The sequence below is a fragment of the Dreissena polymorpha genome, chromosome 8 (genome assembly GCF_020536995.1).
Source record: "Dreissena polymorpha isolate Duluth1 chromosome 8, UMN_Dpol_1.0, whole genome shotgun sequence".
Taxonomy (NCBI): domain Eukaryota; kingdom Metazoa; phylum Mollusca; class Bivalvia; order Myida; family Dreissenidae; genus Dreissena; species Dreissena polymorpha.
This window is the reverse complement of record NC_068362.1, coordinates 35528621-35556259: the sequence shown is the minus strand read 5'-3', so window position 1 is coordinate 35556259 and position 27639 is coordinate 35528621. Positions and strand designations below refer to the sequence as shown.

Here is a 27639-nt window from a genome sequence, read left to right as displayed (position 1 = left end):
ATTTAACTTTTGAGTTGGAAGCATGCCATCTCGTATGGGCACGTTTCTCAATGTTCCTGCTGCAATATTGAATTAGGAATAGTATTAATAGATCGATCTCTATTCATTTTAACGGTTCTGCGAATTGGAAGATATTTGTTGATGTCGTTGTATTTTTTGAAGGTTAAAACACTCAATACATGTTTCCCCAATTATCCTAGCCACAAGTGAAAATATAATTTGCAAATAACGCGAATGGCATTCTTATTTTTCCTATGAAGAGGCCGACACATTTACTTTTTATTGTAAAATACTTAGTGAAAAGAAATCTTACGTTTGATGTATGTGACGTCGATAATGTGTGTGCTTAATCACCTCACAAAAACGTTTGCGACTCAATATGTGCGTAATTCAAACTCAATGTTAGGTGGGTATTGTTTCGATTGAATAATAGTTTGTGAGCATGTTAATTTGTCATAAAAGTAACGAATACTTTTTGCCCGATGCAATTTGAAAATATTGCGATTTCTATTTGACTTTCACTGAAACAGAATGTTCGTTCGCAAATAAAACATTGCCGCCGCTTTGTAGGTGACATGATGTCCGCCTAGCAACCGAGAGGCCACAGATTCAATCCCCACGGTGGGAGAGTTCTTTAGATCTTCCATTTAAAAACCATGTACTGGTTCTTGTTCAAGACAACGGACTCGAAAGCGTTTCAAATAAGCCATAGGCTTTCGAGGCAATCGAGCTAACATAAATATGTTTACACTAATAAAACAGTGTATTCCATTTAGAACATCTTCTACAATTTAGTTTAAGTATGTCAGGCTATTCGAGTGCATGTTAATGTGCGTATGAAGCAACAGATGTAGGGTCTGACATCGGTACCCAATATTGTTGCAATATTGGAACGTCAATTCAAACATGTCAAATATAAACAATGTATCGCTTTCCATATTTCAAAAACTATAAAAACAATTCCAGGTACGTCCTTCTATTTTTATGTCACAAACGAAGTTAGAAATGGACAATACCTAATATTCATCATTCGGGTCTCAATAGAAGAGCAGCATTTTATTGTGTACGCGGCTACCATTGTGAGCGTTTGTTGTATTAAGCTATAGTTTTGCATATGATTAATGGCTTGAATTTTAACATCGATCGAAGATTGAACGACACGGGCTTACATTGTGAAAAAAACTTATCTAAGCGTTTAAACAAAAACAAAAACGTATTATTGCAAACGAAGTAAGGAAAGCCTAAGATAATCTTCTAGTGTTTGAAACAAACCTAATTGGTTTGAGAAAATCATGCATATCAACAAACAGCCAATGCTACAAACACTGTGGATATAATGTTAGATTTATAATCAAAGCTTGCATAACAAGCGGCGTTCACTTCTATGATTCAATATGATGAATTGTAATGCATCAACAACATTACAAGGCAAGAGAACAGTGGGGTAAAATTTCCGCAACCAAATTAAACACAAAATAACCGCAAATGCGACGTGCACCAATCTTGCGATGTACAGAAAGTCCTCTTTGTGATCATTTGCTTTTTTGTTGCGATTGGTTCTAAAAACAATCAGCAAACAGCTTGCTGTATAAACAACCTGTTTTTAATAATGTTGAGTCCCGATCATAATAAACCTGCAATATCGACGGGACTGGATCAAAGTATGCAACCAATTGAAAAACCGCATGCTGTTTTATTTTCGTAGTTAGATGTTTGACCGTGGTTGCCTGACATGACTGTGCCAGCTGACAGCGGTAACACCGTGTTTCTGGCGTCAATCCTTTGGCGTATTTGCACGTAGTAATGTATAAATGGTGACCGCTTGCTACTGTTGTCGTGAATATAGGATATTGACACAGTATTTGAATTAAAATGACTTTTTGAAATACCACTAGCATAAATTAAGTATTAGTGTAAGTAAACACTTATCTTAAAAGTACATATACGTAGGAAACACAAGCTAATCATTCATGTTTTACATTTAAATTCAGTAATGTGTAGTTTATTATCACAGCAACTACATAATACGTACGCCTGCTTTTTTTATTCAACAGGCTTCAAATCGTATTTTCATTCGTAGATAATAAGTTAAATTGTTGATTTTTTCCGAATGCAAACCTGGCCTGCATGCTCAAACAGATAGTCCTCTTATTTAAGGGTCAATATAACTATTAGGAACATGTAATGTAAATGGTTATCTGAAAACGCCACATTTTTTTTTCAGAAATACTTCACATATCAATGCTTGGCATCAATCAGTTATGACGTGGCTGGTATTTCTGAAATGAAATCATAATTACTAAAAATATTAATAAATGATCCCATGTATTGATACCTCTTAAGATCACATGAAATGCTATATTTACGATATGGGATCCTGTATCGAAAAAATAATTACAAGTCATGCTTACTGAACTGGCATATGTATGCCTTTGAAGTGAACTTGTAACTTCTCCCATCGCAATCTACGTCACCCCATTGGCCTCGGCGACTCCAAACAAGGACGCAGCAGTCATCTGTTACATAGTATTTATCAATGAAGCGTGTCGGAACCCAGTTGGCATACTTTGTTTTGCTCAGCGGAGTGCCTGATAAATTTGGTGAAAAATAGCGGTCGTAGTTTAAAAACTGCTATTTATTATCATCGATAAACCGATAATCTTTTACCATTTAGCTTATATTTGTCATTATTGAAAAGGTTTTTGACAACATGCCCTTTAATGCGCTTATGTTATGTCTAAAATAAACTCAGAAATAATATATTATCATTAGATATATTTTGAGAACATCCAAATTTCAAATTTAAACATTACACTCAAAACGGTAAATCATATTGTGAAAAGTACACATAAATGGTTTATTTTAACTATCCAAACCAGTGTCCCACATCCAGACTTCTTCAATTATCCGTTCGTGAAGCCCGATTCAGATTGGATGATAATATTCAATGCTCCCAATGAAATTGTAAATGAAGTCATTCGTAGCGCCGCTCTCAATTTTACAAAGATTCCCACTACCGTTTCTGCAGTCGTATCGCGCCTATTCCCAAGAAATGTACCTGTTTTACGTATTCGTAGCAGAACATTCTGTTGTTCGTCACATATCGAGTGTTGGAAGTATGAAGCAGAAAAGTACAATATGCCTGGTTTGACAAGTCTGAAAAATGCACACACAGCTTGTATTCAAATGTGTATACATTTTTGTAATGTTTACAAACGTGTAACTATAGCTTTAACAATACAATCATATCAACACGTATGTACCAGCGCTGTTGATATCAATGCTATTTTAAGTTAAGCTGTTGACAGTCAAATATTTACAGTTAAAAATAGTTGGTGGTATTGCCTTTTGAACAATAACTCAGTAATATATTGATGTTACAATATAATATCGTTTGACAAGGAAACAAATGTGTACAATATTGGTTTGTGATTATGCAATATTTTAATCATTCCCCGTGGAACCCTGATAATATGCAATTTCCTCCTGAAACAATGCAACAAATGGACGTGTACTTATTAACATATTTCGTCGTTTATAAGAGATTTTGCGTGCGAGCAATATTGAAAAGTCCATACATGTCATTCAGTTTTTAAGATGCCTTTAACTTACTCTAGATTGCATTTAAGTCAGAATATATATGTACAACTGAAACCACATTCAACAATAAATATTAAAATCATCGGCTGAAGTGGCATACGTGTTGTTTGAAGAAAGGTTGTTGACAAAGTCGTTAGCGTAGTAGTCCTCGTAGCAATTGGGGTTGTAGTGATTGTAGACGGCACTGTGTTTCTTGTTGTCTGTGTTGTTCGTCTCGTTGTGGTGGTTGACATTGGCGTTGTTGTTATATCGGTAGCTTGTGTAGCGATTGTGCGCATAGTAGATGTAGCTGAATTGATCGTTGGTGTAGTTTTAGTTGAAGTGGATGTCGTTGACATCGGTGTAGTTGTAGAGATTGAAGTAAGCCTATGTGCTGTAGTAATTCTAGTTGCTGTACTTGCTGGTAGCGAAGTGTGTGGTGGTTTGTATGTTTCGACGGATCTGTCAGATGTGTCGTGGTGGCGGTATTTGCTAAAAGCAGACATATAACATTGTATTTAATGTTTTCTGAGAGTATGTAATTATTAAAGAGCAATTAAACACAACCATTGTAAGGACAACGCATTGGCGATTGCATATTATATAATTAATGTAAAATGGTCGTAAATCTCCACTATCCCGCGTTGGGTTTAAATAATGCTTAGTTTACATGTCATATACCTAAACTAGCACACGTTCAATGTGATTAATAAACCAATTACGTGTGATATCGCTAAATATGATTAGCACATGGGACTTGCTGGATATTCAATTGAGATGATAAAGGAAGAAACACGATGTCTTGGAGAAGGCTAGTGTTTACTCAGTTTATTTTATACAAATCATTATTAGCTGTAGATGCGTTCTTGGTTAATTAGTTGTGGAAATAAGTATATGTGTAATGGTAATTTTCATTTCATACAAATATTTATTTAAAAAAAAAACACAATGGTCAATATTAAGACCAAACAGGCAAAATATGGCTTTGATTATAATATATAATCCAATAAATGAAGAAACATTAAATAAACACAGGGAAACATTGAAACATTCGAACTGCAGATGTGCTTAAAAATAGCATATACACGGTGTATGCGTTATTATTCTTTTTCCGAATGCTTAAATATACGACAACTGAGGAGATAATAGAGAGTGTTTATATACTGTGTCTGCATTATATATTCTACATATATTACTTTGTAGTCGCTTCAGTTGTAGTTGTAGGCATAGGTGTTGGAGAATCTAAACAAAATCGTATAAAGCAATATTTTCATTTTGATTTCATTCCGATTTCGATGTTTTACAATGTGTGTAAAGCCGTTGTCAGTTTTGTATTATATTCTTATGTTTAGTACGATACGTGGATAAACATTGTATAAACCCAGCAATTAATTGTGTGCACTCCCGCAGTTGTTTTATAGATGTGCATAAAATAAGTGTAAGCTTTCTTTACGTGTCAATATTCTTTACCAGGTGCGAAAACATCTATCAATGAAAGAGCAAAAGCCGATTCATTATGTAACACATAGGTTTCATACATCGGGTTTGCATGACTATAACCATTTATACTTACTTGTAGTCACAACAGGTGAAGTTGAAGGAGTTTGCGTCGTAGTTGCTGAAATTATTCATATAAGACAGCACTTATTATGTCCAATATGAATTGCAATATAATAATATTAAGTCAGGATACTATAAGACTGCTCATACTATAACGACTGTAGGTTTTTGATAACAACCGAACATGCAGTAGGGAGGAGACTATTTGTATATATACTTAAATATATATATTTTTTTACTGAATACATGTATAATTAGTGTATGTTTCGTAATTATTTTTACAGTAGGAAATCACACACCAATCAACGAGTATTAGCTGATACATTGTGTAAAACATACTTTTAAACTAGTTTTGTCTGCATTAGTGTTGCTACTTATACTTACTGGTAGTTGAACGTGAAGTTGTAGTCATCGTGGTTGTAGTTATTTAAATAATTCGTAAAAACCAATGATTTCCATAGTCGTGCTTGCAGCACATATTCATTTTACATTTTGAATAAACGTATTTGAATTTTCTCGTAATAAATGTATAAAAATTTGGGTTATCAAATATAGAGAACGATGCATATGCATAAGTATTGCAGCATTTAAACAACACTAAACATGTGCGGTGAAATACAATCAATATTTTTGGAAAATTTAAGACCCAAGATTTTTGGAAACGGGAAACATCATGCCGTCGAAGAGAGGGCTAGTGGTGTTCTCAGTATATGTTAAATAATAAACACTCTTTAGAAGTGTATAAGATGAAGCACAATTAAAGTAGTATTACTGTGTTGTGGTTGCATTTCACAGCGGTATAATTACCGATAAAATACATACATCAGACAACTTTTCAGAACATAAAACCAAATAATATAAACGAGCAATGGCCAATACTATGAAAACAGATGCATAGTATTGCAATAACTTGTTACGTGTGCAAATATATAAATATATGATAATTCCATGTTTGATGAAGTATGCAGTATAATCGAAAACGTTTATAGACATTAAACACAACACTGAACAAGAGTGGTTGTACGCCCTCAATGTATGTGTAGATGTTCTTAAATATATAAATGAATAGTTTATTTTTCATCATTCCCTGTCACATGAGAATACATGCATCAATGTACCATTTCCCACTCAGAAGCCTAGTAAAAATGGCGATGTGCAAACAACATAAAACCAGAACAGCCTGCAACTAACTCGCAGTCTGTTCAGGTTTTATGCTTTTTACTTTTACATGATTTAATATGATTACATGTTCAACAAGAAGCAACGCCAATGCCTGCTATCAACACAAACTATATAAGTTGGCACAACAATACAGTTATACAAATTATTATATTGTAATTTAGCTAAAATATGCATATTTGACAGCATATATTACCAAGCTGTCCTTGAGGAATAGTTCCGAGACACGTCTGGATTAGGGTGTCCGATGTTCTTCTGATGTACCCATACTGGAATGATCGCGACAATATATAGTGTACTATGAATGTGTAAATACTCCATATGCGCAAGGTTGTAAAAGAATGTTCATAACATTAATGTTGTAAACTTTAAAATCGAGGTTGCAGTGGTGCAGTTGATAGGGTGTCCGCCCAGCGATCCGAAGATCAGGGATTCGATCCACACTGCGGGAGCGTTCTTGAGATTTCCCCAATAGACGGAAAAGTACTGGTTCTAGTCCCAAGAAACGGACTCAAGAGCGTTTCAAATAAGTATAAGGCTTTCAATTCAATAGTGCTAAAGTCAGTTAGTTTAAACTAAACTTAAAACAACCCCATAATGTTGATTTCCGATAGAATAACTCCTTTCTTATGTATAAGGAAGACAGTAATTAAAAAATTGTGTTAAAGATCAGTTTTAGTTTCCACATGGTCTGTATATATTGGCCGTGGCTATTGAACCGTAGACCACGCTTATAACATAATTTGTATTAATGGACATGTTGGTTCGTCAATGCAAAATGTGCAGCATCAGTATTTACTTTCTAAAATGTATGCAACTGTTTTAGTTATATAAACTGTCCTTATGTATACAGTGTATGTTTAGAAAATACACATTTAAGTATCTTTGCATAAACTTATATAACTTTAAAAATAAAAATAATAATGTTTTATATGAAAAGCTAATCATTCAGGAAATACATAATCTCCGTACCTTATTTTCGTTGCCAACAGCGGCATAGGCTTCGTCAAGCCCGGGTATGTCAAAGTACGCTCTGCAGTCAGTTGTGTACATGTATCCGTTTACGTTGGACGTATTCGTTGGCTGTTCAAGAGTCCTCGCCACGTTTTGGTACGAGCTAAGGCATTTATAATCGCCCTCTACAGCCGTGGAAAATACTACAACTGCCAACAACCATCGTTGCATGTGATCTCTGGTAAAGCCGGAACGACATTAAACACGGCAGACAAGAAGGGTTCGCTAATTTGTAACATTGCTCCAAATATTATCTTTTAGTATAAACTGTTCATATCGGGCAAACGGTATATTTATGTTTTTATCTATACAATAAATGTTGAAATAACGTCAAATTAATAATTAAATAATCGAAATCAATTAAATTTGTTATCAAGCTTCCGTGTGTAAACTTTAAAAATCTATGTTTTTAAAAAGCTTTGTTATAACATGCATTTTATGTTGAACTACATGTTTATTGCCTGTTATGTAATATACACGTTTAATGAGACAAAGCCCTTGCAGAAAGAATAGTGTTTGTATACACCCCTGCTTAACGCACCCGGGCTTTACGTACAAGAACACGTGATTCACTTAGAAACTCGTACATTCAAATACTGGAAACATTTAATTACTGAATATTTAATCTAACTCGATTCACTTTATACAACATGTTGTTAGTCTCGTATTGCAAAGCTTAAAGCAAGGCCTTCGATAAGAACGTCTTGTCTTATCAACGAACAGCCTTAATTGAATTGCATGAAGTGCCTTATTGTTTCGTGTTCTTCATTTAAGCCGCAAAGTTCGTCGTATAAGACCCTCTTTAAGTGAACTCAAGGTGTACAGTTATATGTAACCGTGTCTCTTTTGTCAATGGATATACATGTATGTGCATCAAAGATCATAATTTGATTAACGGATTGCGTACTTACGACATCCGGTATTTTGAATAAGTAAATGAACATATGCAAACACGGCAGTCTCACTAATATGCTACCCGTTTCAAAACTTTAATTGTACAGTGTTACAAAGTTATACGCACGCACCAATCAAGCTTTATAATTAAAAGGACAACATATTGAAATAATTAAGAGTGCTTAATAATTAAGTTATTGCTCGATGGAATGATGACTGAGGTCAATAATATTAAAACATTAAAAGACTGATAAATACAATCTGCCACTATGAATACAACGGTGTATCATAACAACTTTAATTTGTTCGTGTTACAGTTTCATGGAGATTACGGATCTGTAGTAGAAGTGCAGGTAATGTAAAGTTTGTTAACGTTCATATAGGAACAAACACTGTTTACAACAGAATAACTCATCTATGTATAAACTAATGTTGGCTAATTAATGAATCCACCTTTTAATATTGGCCATGAGGGACAGCTGTATAACTTACCCAAATTATTGACCACATTTGTTCTTAACATATAACAAGCATTGATACTTGACGATTAAACTAGTTTTCTGTAAGGCAAACAACAGCATCATAACGAGTCCCATGTAAGGCTTACCGTTTCAACATTCGTCTCAACACGCTGGGGCATATATCACTCGATAACATTTTAAATAATATAACAGTTAGGGAAACCTTTTCAGTTGGCAGCATGCCATCTCGTAAGAGAACGTTTCGAAATGTTCCTGCTGTAATATTGAGTTAGTAATAGTATTAATTTATTGAGCTGTATTCATTTTAGCAGTTCAGAAGATGATAAAATTGTTGATGTCGTTGTATTATTTGAAGGTTAAAACAAACAATACATGTTTCCCCGATTAACCTAGCCACGAGTGGTAATATAATTTGAAAATTCGCGAGTTGCATTCTTATCTTTTATGTGAAGAGGACGACACATTGACTTTTTATTGTAATATATTCAGGGGGGCAAAGAAGTATAACGTTTCATTGATGTGACGCCGATCATGTAAGTGCTTAATCACCAAACAAATACGTTTGCGACTCGATCTGTGCGTAATTGAAACTCAATGTTTACCAAAGCAATTTGACTTTCACTGAGACAGAATTGTCTTTCGCCAATAAAACATTGTCGTCGCTTTGTAGCTGATATGATGTCCGCCTATCAACCGAGAGGCCACAGGTTCGATCCCCACCGTGGGAACGTTCTTTACACTCTAAACACCAAGTACTGGTTCTAGTCACAGACCACGGACTCAAGAGCGTTTCAAATAAGTCTAATGCTTTCGAAACAATCGAGCTAAAATAAATAGGTTTTAACTTCTAAAACAGGGTATTCCATTTAGAACATCTTATACAATGTGTATTAATTATGCCAGGCTATTCTTGTTCATGTTCTTGTGCTTATGAAGCAATCAATGTAGGGTCTGACATCGGCACCCAGTATTGTTGCAATACTAAAACGTGAATTCAAACATGACAGGTATAAACAAGTAATGATTTCCATATTTACACAACTCTAAAAACAATCCAACGTAAGTCAAACTATTTCCAACTATGTCAATAACGAAGTTAGAAATTGACAATAACGACGTGGCTACCATTGTGAGCGTTTGTTGCATTAAACTTGAGTGTTACATATGATTAATAGTGTGAACTTGAGCATCGATCGAAGATCGGACGACATAGGCTTAGATTGTGAAAAAAACTAATTTCAGCGTTTAAACAAAAAAAGAATTAATTGCAAACGAAGTTATTAAAACCTAAGATAATCGACTAATTTTCGAAATATACCTTATTGGTTTGAGAAAATCATGCATATCAACAAACAGCCAGCGCAGCAAACACTGTTGATATATTTTTAGATTTATAATAAAAGCTGGCTTAACATACGGCGTTCACTCCTAGGATTCAATATATTTAATTGTAATACATCAACAGCATTACAAGGCAAACGAACATTGGGTTGAAATTCTGCAGCCAAAATAAACACAAAATAACCGCAAATGCGACGTGCACAAATCTTGCGATGTACAGCAAGTCCTCTTTTTGATCATTTTCTTTTTTGTTGCGATTGGTCCCAAAATCAATCAGCACACGGCTTGCTGTATAAACGACCTGTTATTAATCATGCTGAGTACCGATCATAATAAACCTGCAATATCGACGGGACTGGATCAAAGTGTGCAACCAATTGCATGCTGTTTTATTTTCGTAGCTAAATGTTTTGCCGTGGTTGCCTGACACGACTGTGCCAGCTCACAGCGGTAACACCGTGTTTATGGCGTCGATCCTTTGGTGTATTTGCACGTAGTAATGTATAAATGGTGACCGCTTGCTACTGGGGTCGTGAATATAGCATATTAACACAGTATTTGAACTAAAATGACTTTTTAAAAGACCACTAGCATAAATTTAGTATTAGTGTAAGTAAACAATTATCTTAAAAGTACATAAACGTAGGATACACAAGCTAGTCATTCATGTTTTACATTTAAAATCAGTAATGTGTAGTTTATTATCACAGCAATTACATAACATGTACGTCTTCTTCTTTTAATCGACAGGCCTCAATATCGTATTTTCATTCGTAGATAATTATGTAAATTGTGGATTTGTGCTGAATGCAAACCTGGCCTGCATGCTCAAACAGATAGTTCCCTTATAAAGGTGTCAATATAACTACGTTATATGCAACATTTATTTATATGTAAATGGTTATCTGAAAACGCCACTTTATTTTTCAAAAATGCGTCACATTACAATGTTCGGCATCAATCAGTTATGGCGTCGCTGGTATTTCTGCAATGGAATCATAAGTACTTAAAATAATACTACATTATCACATGTATTGATACCTCTTAATATCACATGAACTGTTATATCAACGATATGGAATTCTGGATCGAGAAAATAATTACAAGTATTGCTTACTGAACTGGCATATGTATGCCTTAGATGTGACCTCGTTGTAACTTCTCCCATCGCAATCTACGTCATCCCATTGGCCAAGGCGACTCCAAACAAGGACGCAGCAGTCTTCTGTTACATGGTATTGATCGATATAGCGTGAAGGCGTCCAGTTCGTATACCTCGTTTTGCTCAGAGGGGTGCCTGATTAATTTGGTGGAAAATAGCGGTCGTAGTTTAAAAATCGCTATTTATTATCATTAATAAATCGATAATGTTTTACCATTTCGCTTATTTTTGTCCTTATTGAAAAGGTTTTTGACAACATGCCCTTTAATGAGCGCATGTTATGTCTAAAACAAACGAAAAAATAATCTATTATCATTAGACATATTATGTGATCATCAAAATTTCAAAGATAAACACTATACTTAAAATAGTAATTCACATTGTAAAAAGTACACATAAATGATTTATTTTAACTATCCAAACCAGTGTCCCACATCCAGCCTTCTTCATTTATCAGGTCGTGAAGCCCGATCCAGATTGGATGAAAAAAGTCAATGCTTCCAATGAAATTGTAAATGAAGGCATTTGTAGCGCCGCTCTCAATTTCTAAAAGATTCCCACTACGGTTTCTGCAGTCGTTTCGCGCCGCTTCCCAAGAAACGTTCCTGTTAACGTACTCGTAGCAGAATATTCCGTTGTTCGTCACATATCGAGTATTGGAGGTACGAAGCAGAGAAGTACAATATGCCTGGTTAGACAAGTCTGAAACATGCACACACGGCTTGTGTTTAGAAGTGTATACATTTTGTAATATATACGTACACGTTTACAAACGTGTTACAATAGCTTTAACAATACAATCATATCAACATTTATGTACCAGCGTTGTTGATACCAATGCTATATTAAGTTAAGCTGTTGACAATCAAGTACCAACAGTTAAAAATAGTTGGTTGTATTGACTTTTGTATCATAACTCAGTAATATATTGCTGATTCAATATAATATCGTTTGACAAGAAAAAAAATGTGTACAATATTAGTTTGTGATGATGCAATATTTTTATAATTGCCCGTGGAACCCTGATAATATTCAATTTTCTTCTGAAACAGTGCAACAAATGGACGTGTACGTTTAACATAGTTCGTCGTTTATAAGAGATTTTGCGTACGGACCATATTGTAAAGTCCATACATGTCATTCAGTTTTTAAGATGCCTTTAACTTACTCTAGATGTCATTTGAGTCCGAATATGTAAGACTGAAACCACATTCAACAATAAATATTAAAATCATCGGTAGAAGTGGCATACTTGTTGTTTGAGGAAAGGTTGTTGACAAAGTCGTTTGCGTAGTAGTCCTCGTAGCAATTTGGGTTGTAGTGATTGTAGACGGCACTGTGGTTGGTCTCGTTGTGGTGGTGGAAATTGGTGTTGTTGTCATATCCGTAGCTTGTGTAGTGATTGGGCGCATAGTGGATGTAACTGAAGTGATCGTATGTGTAGTTTTAGTAAAAGTGAATGTCGTTGGCATCGGTGTAGTTGTAGAGATTGAAGTAGGTCTATGTGTTGTAGTGGTTCTAGTAGCTGTACTTGTTGGTAGCGTGGTGTGGTGGCTTGTGTGTTTCGACGGATCTGTCAGATGTGTCGTGGTGGCGTTAGTTGATAAAAGCAGACATACAACATTGTAGTTGATTTATTATGAGTGTATGTAATTACTTATGAGCAATTAAACAAAAACATTGTAAAGACAACGCATTGGCGATCGAATATGATATAATTGGTGTCAAATAGTCGTACATCTCCACTTTTACGCGTTGGGTTTAAAGAATTCTTGGTTTACGTGTCGTATTCCTACACTAGCACGCGTTAAATGTGATTAATGAATCAATTATGTGTGATATCGCTAAATATCATTAGTACATGAGACTTGTTAGATATTAAGTTGAGCTGATAACGGAAGTAACACGATGTCTTGGAGAAGGCTAGGTTTTTACTCAGTTTATTTTATTCTACAAATCATTATCAGTTGTATATGCGATCTTGGTAAATTAGTTGTGGAAATGACTGTGAAATGGTAATACTCATTTAATACAAATATTTATATATAAAAAAAAAACACAATGGTCAATATTAAGACAAAACAGAAACAATATGTCTTTTAATCCAATAAATGAAAAAACATTAAATAAACACAGGAAAAAAATGAAACACTCGAAATGCAGATGTGCTAAAAATAAAACATTTATGCGTTATAATTATTTTCCGAATGCTTACATATACGACAACTGATGATAAGTTACTTCTTCATTTTGTAATACAGATGTGTTATGCACTATGTCTGCATTATCAATTATACATATACTTACTTGAAGTCGATGCAGTTGTAGTTGTAGGCATAGGTGTTGTAAAGCCTAAACAAAAGCGTATAGAGCAATCTTTATCATAGTGTTGTCATTCCGATTTCAATGTTTTACAATGTTTGCATTGTTTTTCTTAGATTATAAACTATAGTACTGTACGTGGATAATCATTTTATAAACCCAGCAATTAATTGTATGTACTCCCGCAATTGTTATTTAAATGTGCATACAATAAGTGAATGCTTAGTGTACGTGTCAATATTCTTTACCAGGTGCGAATTCATTAATCAACGAAAGAGCAAAAGCCGATTAATTATGCAACACATAGTTTTCATACAGTGGGTTTGTATGAATATTACCATTTAAACTTACTTGTAGTCACAACAGGTGAAGTTGAAGAAGCTGGCGTTTTTTCTGTTGCTGAAATAATTCATGTTAGACAGCACGTATCATGTTCAATATTACAATGCAATTGCAATATAATATTATTTTGTCAAAATACTATGAGACTGCTCGTAATATAAACACTTAATTTTTTTGATAACAACCAAACATGCTGTCGGGATGGGACTAGTTGTATATATACTTTATTATTGCTATACTACAAATACTTGTTAGCTGTAGATATATACATATATATATATATACTTTGATTCCCCAAATTAATCCTACTAAGTTATAGACAATAAACAAACATAGAAAAAACATTTGTTGTACCTCCCGCATTTGATATATATAGATGTTACTGGAATAATTAGTGTATGTTTCCTAATTACTAAAACAATTCGTAAAGACCAATCACTTTCATAGTCATGCTTGCAACACATATGTATTTTTACAGTTTGAATATATTTATTTACATTTGCTCGTAATATTTGTATAAAGTGTGGGTTATCAAATATACAGAACGATACATATGCGTAGTTATTGCAACATTTAACCAACACTAAACATGCGCGGCAAAAAACGGGAAATACAATCATTTTTTTTTTGGAAATGTGTATACCCAAGATTTTTGGTAAGGGGAAACATCATGCCGTAGAAGAAAGGGGTAGTGGTGTTCTCAGTACTAAATATTAAACACTCTTGAGAAGTGTATAAGATGAAGTGTATAAGATGAAGTACAATTAAAGTAGTAGTACTGTTTGGTAGTTGCGGACTGCACAGGCTAATCTGGGACGACACTTTACGCACATGCATTATGACCAGTTTTCACAGAACAAGATATATATAATGATGCCATGTTTGACAAAGTCTGCAGTATAATCGCAAACGTTTATAGACATTATACACAACACTAAAAAAGAGTCATTCCCTGTCACATGCGAAAACATGCTCAATAAAAAAAACAATAGCTGCTGCATTTTGTAATTTAGTCAGTATGACTATAAATGTACTTACTTGTACTCGCTGCAGTTGTAGTTGTAGTTGCAGGAATTGGTGTTGTAGTTACTACAAAATGGAGCAAGTTCATCGTTCATATCTTAAAATCATTAAACGAAATACAATTTAAATGTCGTTTTACTTTTGTGTTAATGCTGATTAGTACCATAACATATATACATGCATCATAACATAACATATATACATGCATCATAACATAACATATAAACATGCATCATAACATAACATATATACATGCATCATATGTTTAGAATATCATGTTATACAATATACAGAATGATGGTTGTGCATATGTAGCAAATATTCCATATCAATAAACACATTTAATTTTGGCAAAAAAATATTCAATGATATCGTAACTAACTAGTGTTATTTAAATTGAATGTTCATATTTTCCAGCATAAATTACCGAGATCTGATGTTGGAATGGCTCCTTGGCAAACTTGGATTTGGGTGTCCGAAGTTATTTTGACGTATCCATACTGCAATAGCAATATTTTCCCCAATAATTCTGATTATTAGAGTATCGGAACCGGACTAATAATATTGAAATGTATTAATGTCTAAACTGGGAAAATGATATTATCATACAATATATGATGCAATGAATACAATTTGTTTGAGTATAAAACTACACGTATTTAACATTTTACCATAAAATCTCAATAGGTAAACAGATAATTGATTATTCAATTTACAATCCATTCCTCGTATGAGCGTTCCGGAAGTCCCACAATTCATTTAGACACAAAAGCATTATTTAAAAAATATATTTAATATGCATAGTGGAAATAGTTCATATATTAAAATTATACGGAACTAAATAATGTTATTATAATTAAGTATGTACCCGAAAGTATAGAGTCATTTATTTTCCGAACAGCACAACGTGTGAATGTGTATATAACGGTTCTTTCACATAATGTTTTTTTCAGCGAAAGTTTGTTTCGTTATTTATTTAATCGCGATATATGTTTGTGAAATGATAACTATACAATTACTCACACGAAAAGTACATATTTCGACGGAAGAATAACGAATATGACTGAAGTTAAGAAAGTTGTTTAATCAAAATGTGTAAAGCGATTGTTTTAAAGTGAATTTGTCGGCGCGGGTTCATTCACACAATATTCTTTTTCTTACCAATTGCATGATATTATTTTAAAATTTTGACGTCATCAACTTGCATTCGTTCTATTTATAATCAGTTGATGGTGAATTATAATGCATTGTTGTTCTATTTGAACGTGTTTGATGGAAATACAATTGTTAGTCTATACGCCGAAACAAAGTTAAACAATATAAATCCCTATGTGTTTGTATGTATTGTTAAAATCTCGATTAAGTCTAGCTTCCCACCTTATTTTCGTTGCCAACCGCAGCATATGCTTTGTCAAGCCCGGGGATGGCATAGTACGCTCTGCAGTCGAATTCGTACATGTAACCGTCCACTTTGGCCGTACTCTTCGGCTGTGCAAGAACCTCCGCTTCGATTTGGTACGAGCAAAGGCATGGATAGTCCGCCTCTACCGCCGTCACAAACAGCAAAATCACCAACAGCCATTGCCCTCTTCAGACAGAATAACAAAAGAGAGATAAATATTGTACGTTTATTACAAAGTAAGTGCGGGAGTTGTGTCTCTTCTGTGAAATGACTTATCGGACAGACGTTACGCTGTTCTTTTTAAGTTAACATAGACCAATATTAAGTTCAACTTAAGATTATATAATTGGTAACACATTTCGAGAACTATATTAAGACAATGCTTATAAACGAATGAAACGAAGAAAATTTCCGATACATATTGATTTTCCAAAATACAATTTCTTAAATCATGTATTGCGTTTAACGACGCTAGCAACGTAGATGAAAACAGCTGTCAATGTTTCGCATACGCCTGTATAACAAGAAGTTTTTTTTATACAAACATACAATGCCTTCCTTAACACAAAAGCAACTTAAAATGCGTTGAATTATTTATTGTATTACCGTATTTTATTCACTTTATATCCCATGCTAAAAACGCGCCTATCATTGCAAGTCCCAAAGCGCTGCAATGACACAATGGGGTCAATAACTGCGACCGACATTTCTTATCTACGAACGCGATTAATAATTAAAAAAATGCATCCAGTGCTTCCTAATTTATAGTGCGAAACATATTTATAAAATATGGCTTTGTAGAGGTTTGCCTCAAGATGTTGACGAGATTTTACAATACCATTTCAGTTTAACAAAATTCGTAATCATCGCCAATGTATATCAGTGTTTAATAACAATATATAACAAAGTTTGATTATTTAGTTTCGGGGTTCGTGTTCTGCGAGGTCTTTATTTTATGAATGCAGATGAAATGTTCATATATTTTATAAATATGTGACCATTTCTCGATGTTATGGATAGGTATTTCTCTAAAACAAATATTAAATCAATATACAAACAAACAAAAACGAATATCATTAATAAGCGATTAAAAAAATTACATACACGTAGAGTAAGTATGGCGAGTCGTCTATGAACAATCAAATACAATAAACGCATTATTAATAACGACTGCGAAAACTACAAAATAGTACATGCATGTCACAATAATATGTAATTTAATACTTACAAAATAAAAGTAATCGTTTACCTGAGAAAATATAGTATTTACTCCAAAACATAAGAAATACGTCAATCATTAGTGACTCTTGAAATTTGCGTGCACGTGGATCACGAACCAGGGTTAGATAACTCTAATGTTAGTAAATCACGCATGGGGTTAAACTGTTTGGTTTGCTTCCCTTTGACTTGTGAAATGTATTAAAATTTATATTGAAATCCTCAGATTAAAATAAATAAATAGTCTAGATGTATGCAATTATTTTTTTCCCTACGACATCAGCAGTCATTAATTATACAATAATTTTATTGACATGTAGAGTAAAGATAAAATCGTCTTTTTTACGTGTCAATTATAAAAAGGATAAAACATTATATACTAGTCCACTAATAAATGCAACATATATAATATGCGAATGCTATATTTTTTTCTGTTAAAATGATGTCGGCAATCTCACGGTAAATACTTATTTATAAGTCAAAGAAAGCGGAAGAGTGAAATCGTTCATATCATTAAATCAAACATTGTTTCGGAAATTGTACGCATTGTGTTTTGTGTTAAAAAGCCGTTAAGTATGAAGATTTTTGACAAAAGTGCGTTTTTAAGAATGCTTTGAGGCGAGACTTAAAATTTTTGCGAGTTTTTTTCGGATTTCCTTCTCCCTTCAAACAGAAGTTATTTATATTTGCAATGAAGGATATTTTACAAGTTAACTATGATAATGTTATGTATTTAGGCTAAGATAAATTAAGAATATAATACCTGGTAAAGTATGGGACGGATACTTTTTACTGATTCCGAAAACTTATTAGATTATATAAAGGTATATAGTAAAGACATATACGTTTCCAGTACATACAACGTGCAAATATAGTTATATAATCTGTATGAAGTATCAATACATATGTATAGTAAACCAATATTATGCAAAGAGATAGCTGCCTGCAAATATACTTTTAAAACTTCGTCAATTTAAGAATCGCTAATTTGTTCATATTGGCTCTTATCTATACGAAACACTTCAATGTCCTTAAAACAGACCTATTTTAGTGAAATAAAGGTTAATAGTTAGCATTCCCTTTGGTCGTGGAATATTTAACTGATAAGTGTGCTTCCAACAATACTAATTAGGAAACCTGAAGACGTATGAATGAAATGCAAAATGTTCACGTTGTTAATGTTAATGTTATGTTTATTCTATGTTTTGTTTATTTAGATATGCTATTATATAATAAATGCAGAACATACTGCATTTTTTAGAAATATGCACATACAACGCACCGGAATTCTATGAGGGAATATCCTTTGATATTCCCTTTCTTCGTTGCAAAATGAAGAAAAACAGGTGTTTTTTCTCACTTTTATTGCACACAAATTTAACCTTGAATCAAAATGCATGAACAGGAATTATCAAACTTGTATATTTCCTAAAAAAGTGCGTAAATTTACTAACATTTTTAATGCAAAAAGAACACATTTGACATCAACTAAGAAATTACTCGTAAATTTACGAACATTTTAAGGGAGAAAAATCAGTAGTTTTATTCATTGCTTGTCACCATGTGGCATAAATTTATGAACTTCATTTTTTAAAGAAATATATGATTAACATTTTCAGACATAATTGGTAAATTCATATTCTTAGCAATACCATACTTCGTAAATTTACGAACTATTAAAACTTTTCAGAAATACTTCATCAATTCATATATTATCAACCAAATCTTACTTCGTAAATTTACGCACTAGTAACAATTTTCCGAAATATGAGGTCAATTCATATTTTCTTAACAAAACCATACTTCGTAAATTTACGCACTATTATATATTTTCAGAAATACTTTGTAAATTCATAGATTCTTAACCAAAAAATACTTCGTAAATTTACGCACTATTAAAAAAAAAACAGTCATAGATTCTTAACAAAACCATACTTCGTAAATTTACGCACTATTAAAAACTTTCAGAAATACTTGGTAAATTCATAGATTCTGAACAAAAACATACTTCGTAAATTTACGCACTATTAAAAACTTTCAGAAATACTTGGTGAATTCATAGATTCATAACAAAACATACTTCGTAAATTTACGCACTATTAAAAACTTTCAGAAATACTTGGTGAATTCATAGATTCTTAACAAAACATACTTCGTAAATTTACGCACTATTAAAAAAATTCAGTATTTGGTGAATTCATAGATTCTTAACAAAAACATACTTCGTAAATTTACGCACTATTTACCCTTTTCAGAAATACTTGGTAAATTCATATTCTTCTACATAAAACCATACTTCGTAAATTTACGCACTATTAAAAATTTTCAGACATAATTGGTTAATTTATATTCTTAACAAAACCATACTTCTTAAATTTACGAACTAGTAAAACTTTTCAGAATTACTTTGTCAATTCATAGATTCTTAACCAAAAAATACTTCGTAAATTTACGCACTATTAAAAAAAACAACAGTTATAGATTCTTAACAAAACCATACTTCGTAAATTTACGCACTATTAAAAACTTTCAGAAATACTTGGTAAATTCATAGATTCTGAACAAAAACATACTTCGTAAATTTACGCACTATTAAAAACTTTCAGAAATACTTGGTGAATTCATAGATTCTTAACAAAACCATACTTCGTAAATTTACGCACTATTAAAAACTTTCAGAAATACTTGGTAAATTCATAGATTCTGAACAAAAACATACTTCGTAAATTTACGCACTATTAAAAAATTTCAGAAATACTTGGTGAATACATAGATTCTTAACAAAACATACCTCGTAAATTTACGCACTATTAAAAAATTTCAGTATTTGGTGAATTCATAGATTCTTAACAAAAACATACTTCGTAAATTTACGCACTATTTAACCTTTTCAGAAATACTTGGTAAATTCATATTCTTCTACATAAAACCATACTTCGTAAATTTACGCACTATTAAAACTTTTCAGACATAATTGGTAAATTCATATTCTTAATAATACCATACTTCGTAAATTTACGAACTAGTAAAACTTTTCAGAAATACTTTGTCAATTCATATATCCTTAACAAAACCATTCTTTGTAAATTTACGCACTACTATTTTTTTTCAGAATTACTTCATCAATTCATATATTCTCAGGAAAACCTTACTTCGTAAATTTACGCACTATTAACAATTTTCAGAAATACCAGGTCAATTCATATATTCTTAACAAAACCATATTTCGTAAATTTACACACTATTATATTTTTTCAGAAATACCCCGTACTTTGTCAATTCATTTATTCTCAAAAAAATCATATTTCGTAAATTTATGCTGCATTAAAAATTTTCAGAAATACAAAGTCATGTACTTGGTCAGTTCATATATTCTTAACATACGTCGTACATTTACACACTATTATATATTTTCAGAAATACTCGGTACTTGGCAAATTCATAGCAAAACCAGACTTCCTAAATTTACGCATTATTAAACAATTTCAGAAATACTCGGTGAATTCATAGATTCTTAACAAAACCAGACTTCGTATATTTACGCACTTAAAAAAAACAGAAATACTTGTTTAATTCATAGATTCTTAACATAACCATACTTCGTAAATTTACGCACTATAAATTTTTTTCAGAAATACTTGATAAATTCATAGATGTCATCATTGTTGGTATTTGTACGAACATTTTCAGGGAAAATGTCTTTTTTTTGCATTAACAATCAACATTTTTGATATTTCGTATTAATACGAACTATTATTAACTGTCATCTTTGTTCGTATTAAAACGAACATTTTCACAAACAAAGTCATTTTTTGCGTTAAAAATCAACATTTTTGATACTTGTATTAATACAGCTATTATAAATTGTCATCATTGGTATTCATACAAACATTTCCAGGGATAAAAAGTTTTGTCACTAAATATAGTCAGTCGCGAGAGAGCCTAGTCTTTTTTAAGGAGAAATTTGCACAGATTTTCTACCATATTAGTGTCAGATACTGTTGGATTGTTTGTGGATTTCTTGATGAGTTCTTGAACTAGATTGTCAGGTTTTACAACAGGCAAAGTTTGCAATTTGAATTTAATGTCTGGTGTAACATGACTTTCTGACCCATCAGAGCCTTCAACATCATGCTCTTGTAGTACCTTTACTTCTGCAGCGTCGGCTTCAAAAGCTTTTTGCTGAGAAACAACTTGAAGATTCGCTTCTGATTATGCCTTTTGTTTCAAAAGAGCTGCTTCTTGTTGAGTATATTTCAGTTTTATCTTGGCAGAGTCGGCTTCTGCTTGTTTCAATGCGATGAGTTCACTTCTACGGCTAGAGGATCTCGAACTGTGTGTCTTCACACCACCATGGACAGAGTTTGGCTTCATGCTGGATATGACTTTTTTAAATATTGATTGTTTATTTTGGTCAATCTTTTCCAGCGCATGTAACTTTGCTTTTTCCTGTAGCGACATGTCTGTAGTGAGAGCCGATAATTCTTTAAGACTCGCTTCACTTCACATTTTTTAAGTACACTTCAAATTCGTCTTTAACTTTTACGTAACTTTCATAGGTAATTGCTGTTCAATCAGGTTAATTTCACCAACATTACTCTCATAAGTTAAACTACTTACTATGCACAAACTTTCAGTCACTTTGCGCCATGAAGCAGAACAGCGCTTCCTAAAGTCATCAATTCTCTCTTCATAAAGAGCCCTTCCTTTTGCAGAAAACGGACGTACATGCCGTGTTGACATACAATAAACTTTCTTAAGACGGTTGAAATACAGATGAGACTTTAGTGCGACAAATTTTGAACGTGGATTTTGTTCGATGTCCAGTACCAGTCATCTCCATCTGCTACTAGCAAAGTGTAGGTCAATTTACTTTTCTGTTCTGGAAACAGATAGCGGACCGATCGTGTCGAAAAAGAACACTGTATGTGGTGGTATTCAGTATTTATTCTTAGATTCAACTCAATGTATGTGGTAAATTGCTGCAATAAAACAAAATAACAGATGTTCAGTTCTGCAGTAAAGAACAATGAAAATGATGTATTGTAATAAAAAAATACTTTAAATGACTGAAAAAAAGGTAAAACGTATAGCCTATACCTAAGTTATAAACAATGACATAGTTACGAAAGCAAAGCTTTGGAAATTACCCTAACATATAGGACATATAGCCTCAACTGGGTCGAAAGGGTAGGTACGACGTAATTTGGGTACGAATAGCATTTACTGCAAAAACCTGAATGAATGAATATACCTCATAAATAATTACTGCCTTAACAAAATAAAAGTTATATAGCATTGATAACATGTGGAAACTTAAACCATGCGGGGCTATTAACCGGTATAAACGTCTTAAGAAAATGCCGAAATAGCAATATCGGCAAACGCCTCGATTTAAAATTCGTAGGTGAACAAACACTGATATATCCAAGGGAAGTAAGCAGCGCAATATTATACGGTTACATATGATCGATATAGCCAGCACACAGGTTTTGTTAAAAATGAATACAAATTGCTAGAATAATTAGTTTGTTTCTCATTGATTGTGTTTTGTTGTTTGACAATACATTTTTAAAAGGATAAAAAAAAAACAACAAAGAAATGACATAGAAAAACAAATTTTGCTTTCGTGTTCGCTGGGTCGTCTGCACTGAGGAAGGTATAGCGTCCATGACCTTAATTTATGGAAGACATAGTTGTAAATATCTTTGATCTTCATCAGTGTTTTTGCCAAAAATTATATACATGTACTTAAATTTGTATTGAATTCAGTATTTATTAAGATGGCTGGTCTTCTGATAAACAAGAATTGTAATCAGGCCTTCTTGTTTAAATTAATCATGTTAAAATTGCCAGAAACCAGCTTTTTATGGCTTTGTACTTTTAAATAAAATCTACCAATTAATCGCTTCTTACAAATAATGTTTGAAATTAGCAGGAAATGATTTTCAGTGCGCAAATATTATGATTATGCATTAAATAAGTGCAAGACATATATTGAAGTATAAAGAATAGGCAATAAATATATATTGCTCCATTTTTTCTATCTATAATGAATAGGCAATAAATAGTGCTCGATTTATTTCTATTTAAACAGGGGCGTAGATAATGGGGGGGGGCAGGGGGGCGGCCGCCCCCCCCCCTAATATTTCGGCTAGTCATCGTTATATAAATAAACGTAAAATCCCCCAAAAATCGCCGCCCCAAAACCAGTATTTTTGTAATCACGCGCCGTCAGTGCAGAAGCCATGTGTCCCCTCTCCGTCTGCTCTGAGGTTGCCAATAGTGATGTGTCATTATCCCTTGTTAGGTGTCATAAACTAGGGGCCGTGGTAAATGTCATTGCGTCAATTGTTTTATTGTTCTTTTCCGTGATTGCACTAGCTGTCGGTGTTTTGATTAGAGACAGGCGATTCTTTTAATTTAAATTGATCGCTTTAATTCAAAGGTAACTGCCACTTAAAACAATTTTGAGTAAATATACGCGTGAAAAACAGTAATTAGTTTGAAAATATGTTTGTTCTCTAAGTATATCAGTTATTATTTGATTAGACATCATTGAAACAATATCATATATGTAATTGTTTAATGTTCAAAATGAGTATTCCTAATCAGCCTCGAAATTTTGAGTTTCCTAAGCGTACATTCGGGAAGAAAAAGCCAGAACAGCGTTCATTCCAATCATGTTGGTTTGATTCCTTCACATGGCTCCACTACGATGAGGTATGTATATAAGTATTAAATTTTAATTTGCGATTGTTCTTATCTTTTATGAAACTAACGTTGATCTAAATACAAACGAAATTTAGAAAAAAAAGACACAACATACAAAAAATACTCGTATTGTAAAAAAAAATTGTTGCTTAATAATGCTTCTTATTATTATCATTAATATTTAACACAAAATTTATTACAATGTTATTCTAATCAGAGCCGGGACCTTGCGTTCTGCCATCTCTGCATGGCGACCAAGAAGTTGGGCAAGATCGGCAACACGAAGGTGGACGGCAGCTTCATCAGTGACGGCTTCTTCAACTGGAAAGCGGGTACGGAGAAGTTCCGGAAGCACGACGAAAGCGAGTGCCACAAGAAGGCGGTCGAGCGACTGGTAACGCTTCCCGCCACGACGCGTGACGTGGGAGAGGTGCTGTCAGCGGGGCACGCTAAAGAGAAGGCCGACAAACGGAAGCAGCTGCTGCAAATCCTACGCAGCATACGGTTCCTCGCATGCTCGAAATGTGGATACATTATTTACTAATCATGTCATATTGTATTGGTTGTTGTGTATTTTCATGTGGACGAATGTCAAACGAACCTCTTTATGTTCCCAGTACAGAAACTGGACCGCCCCCCCCCCCCCCAATGTTGGGAGGTTATCTACGCCCCTGATTTATAATGCTCTATTTTTTTATCTATAATGAATTGTCAATAAAAAGTGCTTGTCTTTTTTATATATAGTGAATTGGCAATAAATCGTACTAAACATTTTTCTGTTACAATGGATTGGCAATAAAGAGTACTCAATGTATTTTCTTTCTCAAATAAAGTGTACAGACATCGGGACTAAATAATGAGTTGACAACATATAGGGTTAGGGCTTTCACTGAAGAAACCAATTTATTGCTTATTCGTTAAATGAATTGGTAAAAATGCTAATGAATTGGATTTCTCTGATTTATTACCAATTTATTGACAATTTTGGTACAATTTGCTTAAGATTTTTTTGTTTGGGATAGTGTTTATTTCTCTCAAGTTACAATTCTCAGCTCGTTTTTTTGTTTGAGTACAATTGCAAAAACACAACAACTCAGCTTTGTTCAAATAATCAAGTATGATATAAACATTACTGTGTCCGATTATTTTAACAATTACGTTCCCAATTATATGAAAAATCCGAATTTATATAACGCGACGCTGTAAACTTATTTCCATTTTTAGTAAAATATATTTGTTATTAATTATTATTTAATTGACAAATATTAAAGGCCACTAATAAAAAAAAACAGTTATCAAAGGCAAATTAACATATTAAAAATAACAGTGACCAAATAACAACATGAACTCACCACAGAAAGATTAAACAACGGTATTTATTCGCTAGTTTATCAAGAACAGAACAGCATATTTAATTGACTTAAGCATAACAAGCTTATCGTTAATCGTTCTGTTCAGTTTATCAAGAACACTGTTTGTGTGGTATTCATGAATTAATTAAAGCGCATGAAATTGTAACGTAGCGGTTTAGCACAAATTGTTAAGATACTGTTTCTTCGAAATCACATCCTTGTATACCAAGAGTCTATGCCATAGATATGTTCTGTTCTGTTAATTATAGTACTTTAACGACTGTACAATCAATTATCGCGTGACATTAACCAAGCTCGTCTAAACGATTTAAACTTCAAAAGACTCGAAGCGACTTCGATCCAAACAAACAAGACTTTAATTTATTATAGCTCAATAAACCCTCTACAAACAAACAAGACTTTAATTTATTATAGCTCAATAAACCCTCTACTGCCATTACTAACTTATACTCAACAGCCACACATCTACACTCACTCACTCACTCACTCACTCACTCACTCACTCACTCACTCACTCACTCACTCACTCACTCACTCACTCACTCACTCACTCACTCACTCACTCACTCACTCACTCACTCACTCACTCACTCACTCACTCACTCACTCACTCACTCACTCACTCACTCACTCACTCACTCACTCACTCACTCACTCACTCACTCACTCACTCACTCACTCGCTCGCTCGTATTCATATCACCTACCTTAATCCCACTCTTACCACTCTTATTTACACAATGATACTCACTCATTCACTGACAGAATACATGTACTATGTTTTACCATAAATGTGTTCATTGTATTATATTGGATTTTTATTGTCTCTTATAATTCAAATTTGAATGGCCATTTACAGTTGTTGTAATATATGTGTTTTTATATCTTGTATATACTATGTTGTAAATGTTAATGGATGAGACTGAAATAAAATAAAATAACAAAATGTAGTGTAGAAATTGTAACCGGGACTACGGAAGCGCTTCGAGCCATCAGAAAATATGACCCTTGCGAATCCGAGAAAAACGACCAAAAAAATGTATGTATTACAATAAAAGCAAATGGTACTTCGAGGAGACTTTGAGTCAATCGGAAATTCGAGCGAATTGATTACAAGCCAACGAGATTCGACTTCAATTCTTTAATTTTGTTTATTCGCATCGAGTATTGTATCTGTTTATCAAACATTAAAGTTTAGTTAAATCTATATATCTTGTATGACGGATAATTCGGGAAGACATGCAGTTTTATGAGGGCCATAAATAATCAAAGTTCGCAAGCTATTACAATTTTGGGTCCGAGTTCCTTAAGAACTCCACATGCCTCCTATCCACAAAAAGTGGCGCACGCACAAAGTGAGCTGATAACATCGATGATGTCTCGTGATCTTGGCAACGGAGTGTTATTTAATTCTTTTGACACAATCTCTTAATGTTTTGTGTCTCCAACTTATTTTTTTTTATAGAATGTGACCACCTGAAATATGTTCACATCTTTTCTTAAATAACTTATCAAAATAATCTAACTAAATAATCTTTAACATTTTTCATTTCATAGATCACAGTTTGAATACTTTTTTAAAAATATTAAAACTTATATACCTTGATTGTTTTATATGATATTATTTACAACCGATATTGAATATAATGTAAGTGGCTGAAATGTGTGTATATTAAGACTTGGACAGTTTACTGTTCTTAACCTGAACAGATAATATCTGCAATCAACTTATAACTGCAAATATTGAGTAATACAAACAAAAAAATACAAATGTACATGCAAACTTGTTCACACTTCGTTTAGTTGTCGATTGTTTCCTATTTAAGTGTGGGAATATTTTATATCTAAATTAAGTTAATTAACCTGTAAGTAATTTTTGACCGTGATACAGGTACGTCCACTTGTAAAACCAACGGTTTTTATCTGTGGTTTGACAACTTCACATTTTTTCTGTTAAAATGGAATTTATTTGACGTGCGCCTTCCAATGAAGGTGCATTATATATATAATAGAAAATTTGGAAGATTTCCACTGT

At 33.2% G+C, this 27639-nt stretch overlaps 1 protein-coding gene across 5 annotated transcripts in view; it reads right to left on the bottom strand.

Moving 5' to 3' along the window:
* Nucleotides 1-17057, bottom strand: part of LOC127842006 (uncharacterized) — a 28692-nt gene extending 11635 nt beyond the window's left edge. The window contains exons 1-10 of one of the 5 annotated variants that reach the window (XM_052371300.1): nt 16907-17057; nt 16276-16486; nt 15326-15398; nt 14914-14964; nt 13885-13932; nt 13519-13563; nt 12464-12814; nt 11635-11913; nt 11167-11346; nt 10920-11034 (exon numbers count right to left, since the gene is read on the bottom strand). In XM_052371300.1, coding sequence (XP_052227260.1) covers nt 11015-11034; nt 11167-11346; nt 11635-11913; nt 12464-12814; nt 13519-13563; nt 13885-13932; nt 14914-14964; nt 15326-15398; nt 16276-16486; nt 16907-17007 — 1359 coding nt within the window. In that variant the 5' untranslated portion in view covers nt 17008-17057 and the 3' untranslated portion in view covers nt 10920-11014. Of the gene's footprint in view, nt 1-10919; nt 11035-11166; nt 11347-11634; nt 11914-12463; nt 12815-13518; nt 13564-13884; nt 13933-14913; nt 14965-15325; nt 15399-16275; nt 16487-16906 lie in introns of those variants that run through there. The other 4 variants (XM_052371302.1, XM_052371304.1, XM_052371301.1 and 1 more) reach the window with 4 other exon arrangements.
* Between the last annotated feature and the right edge of the window lie 10582 nt (nt 17058-27639).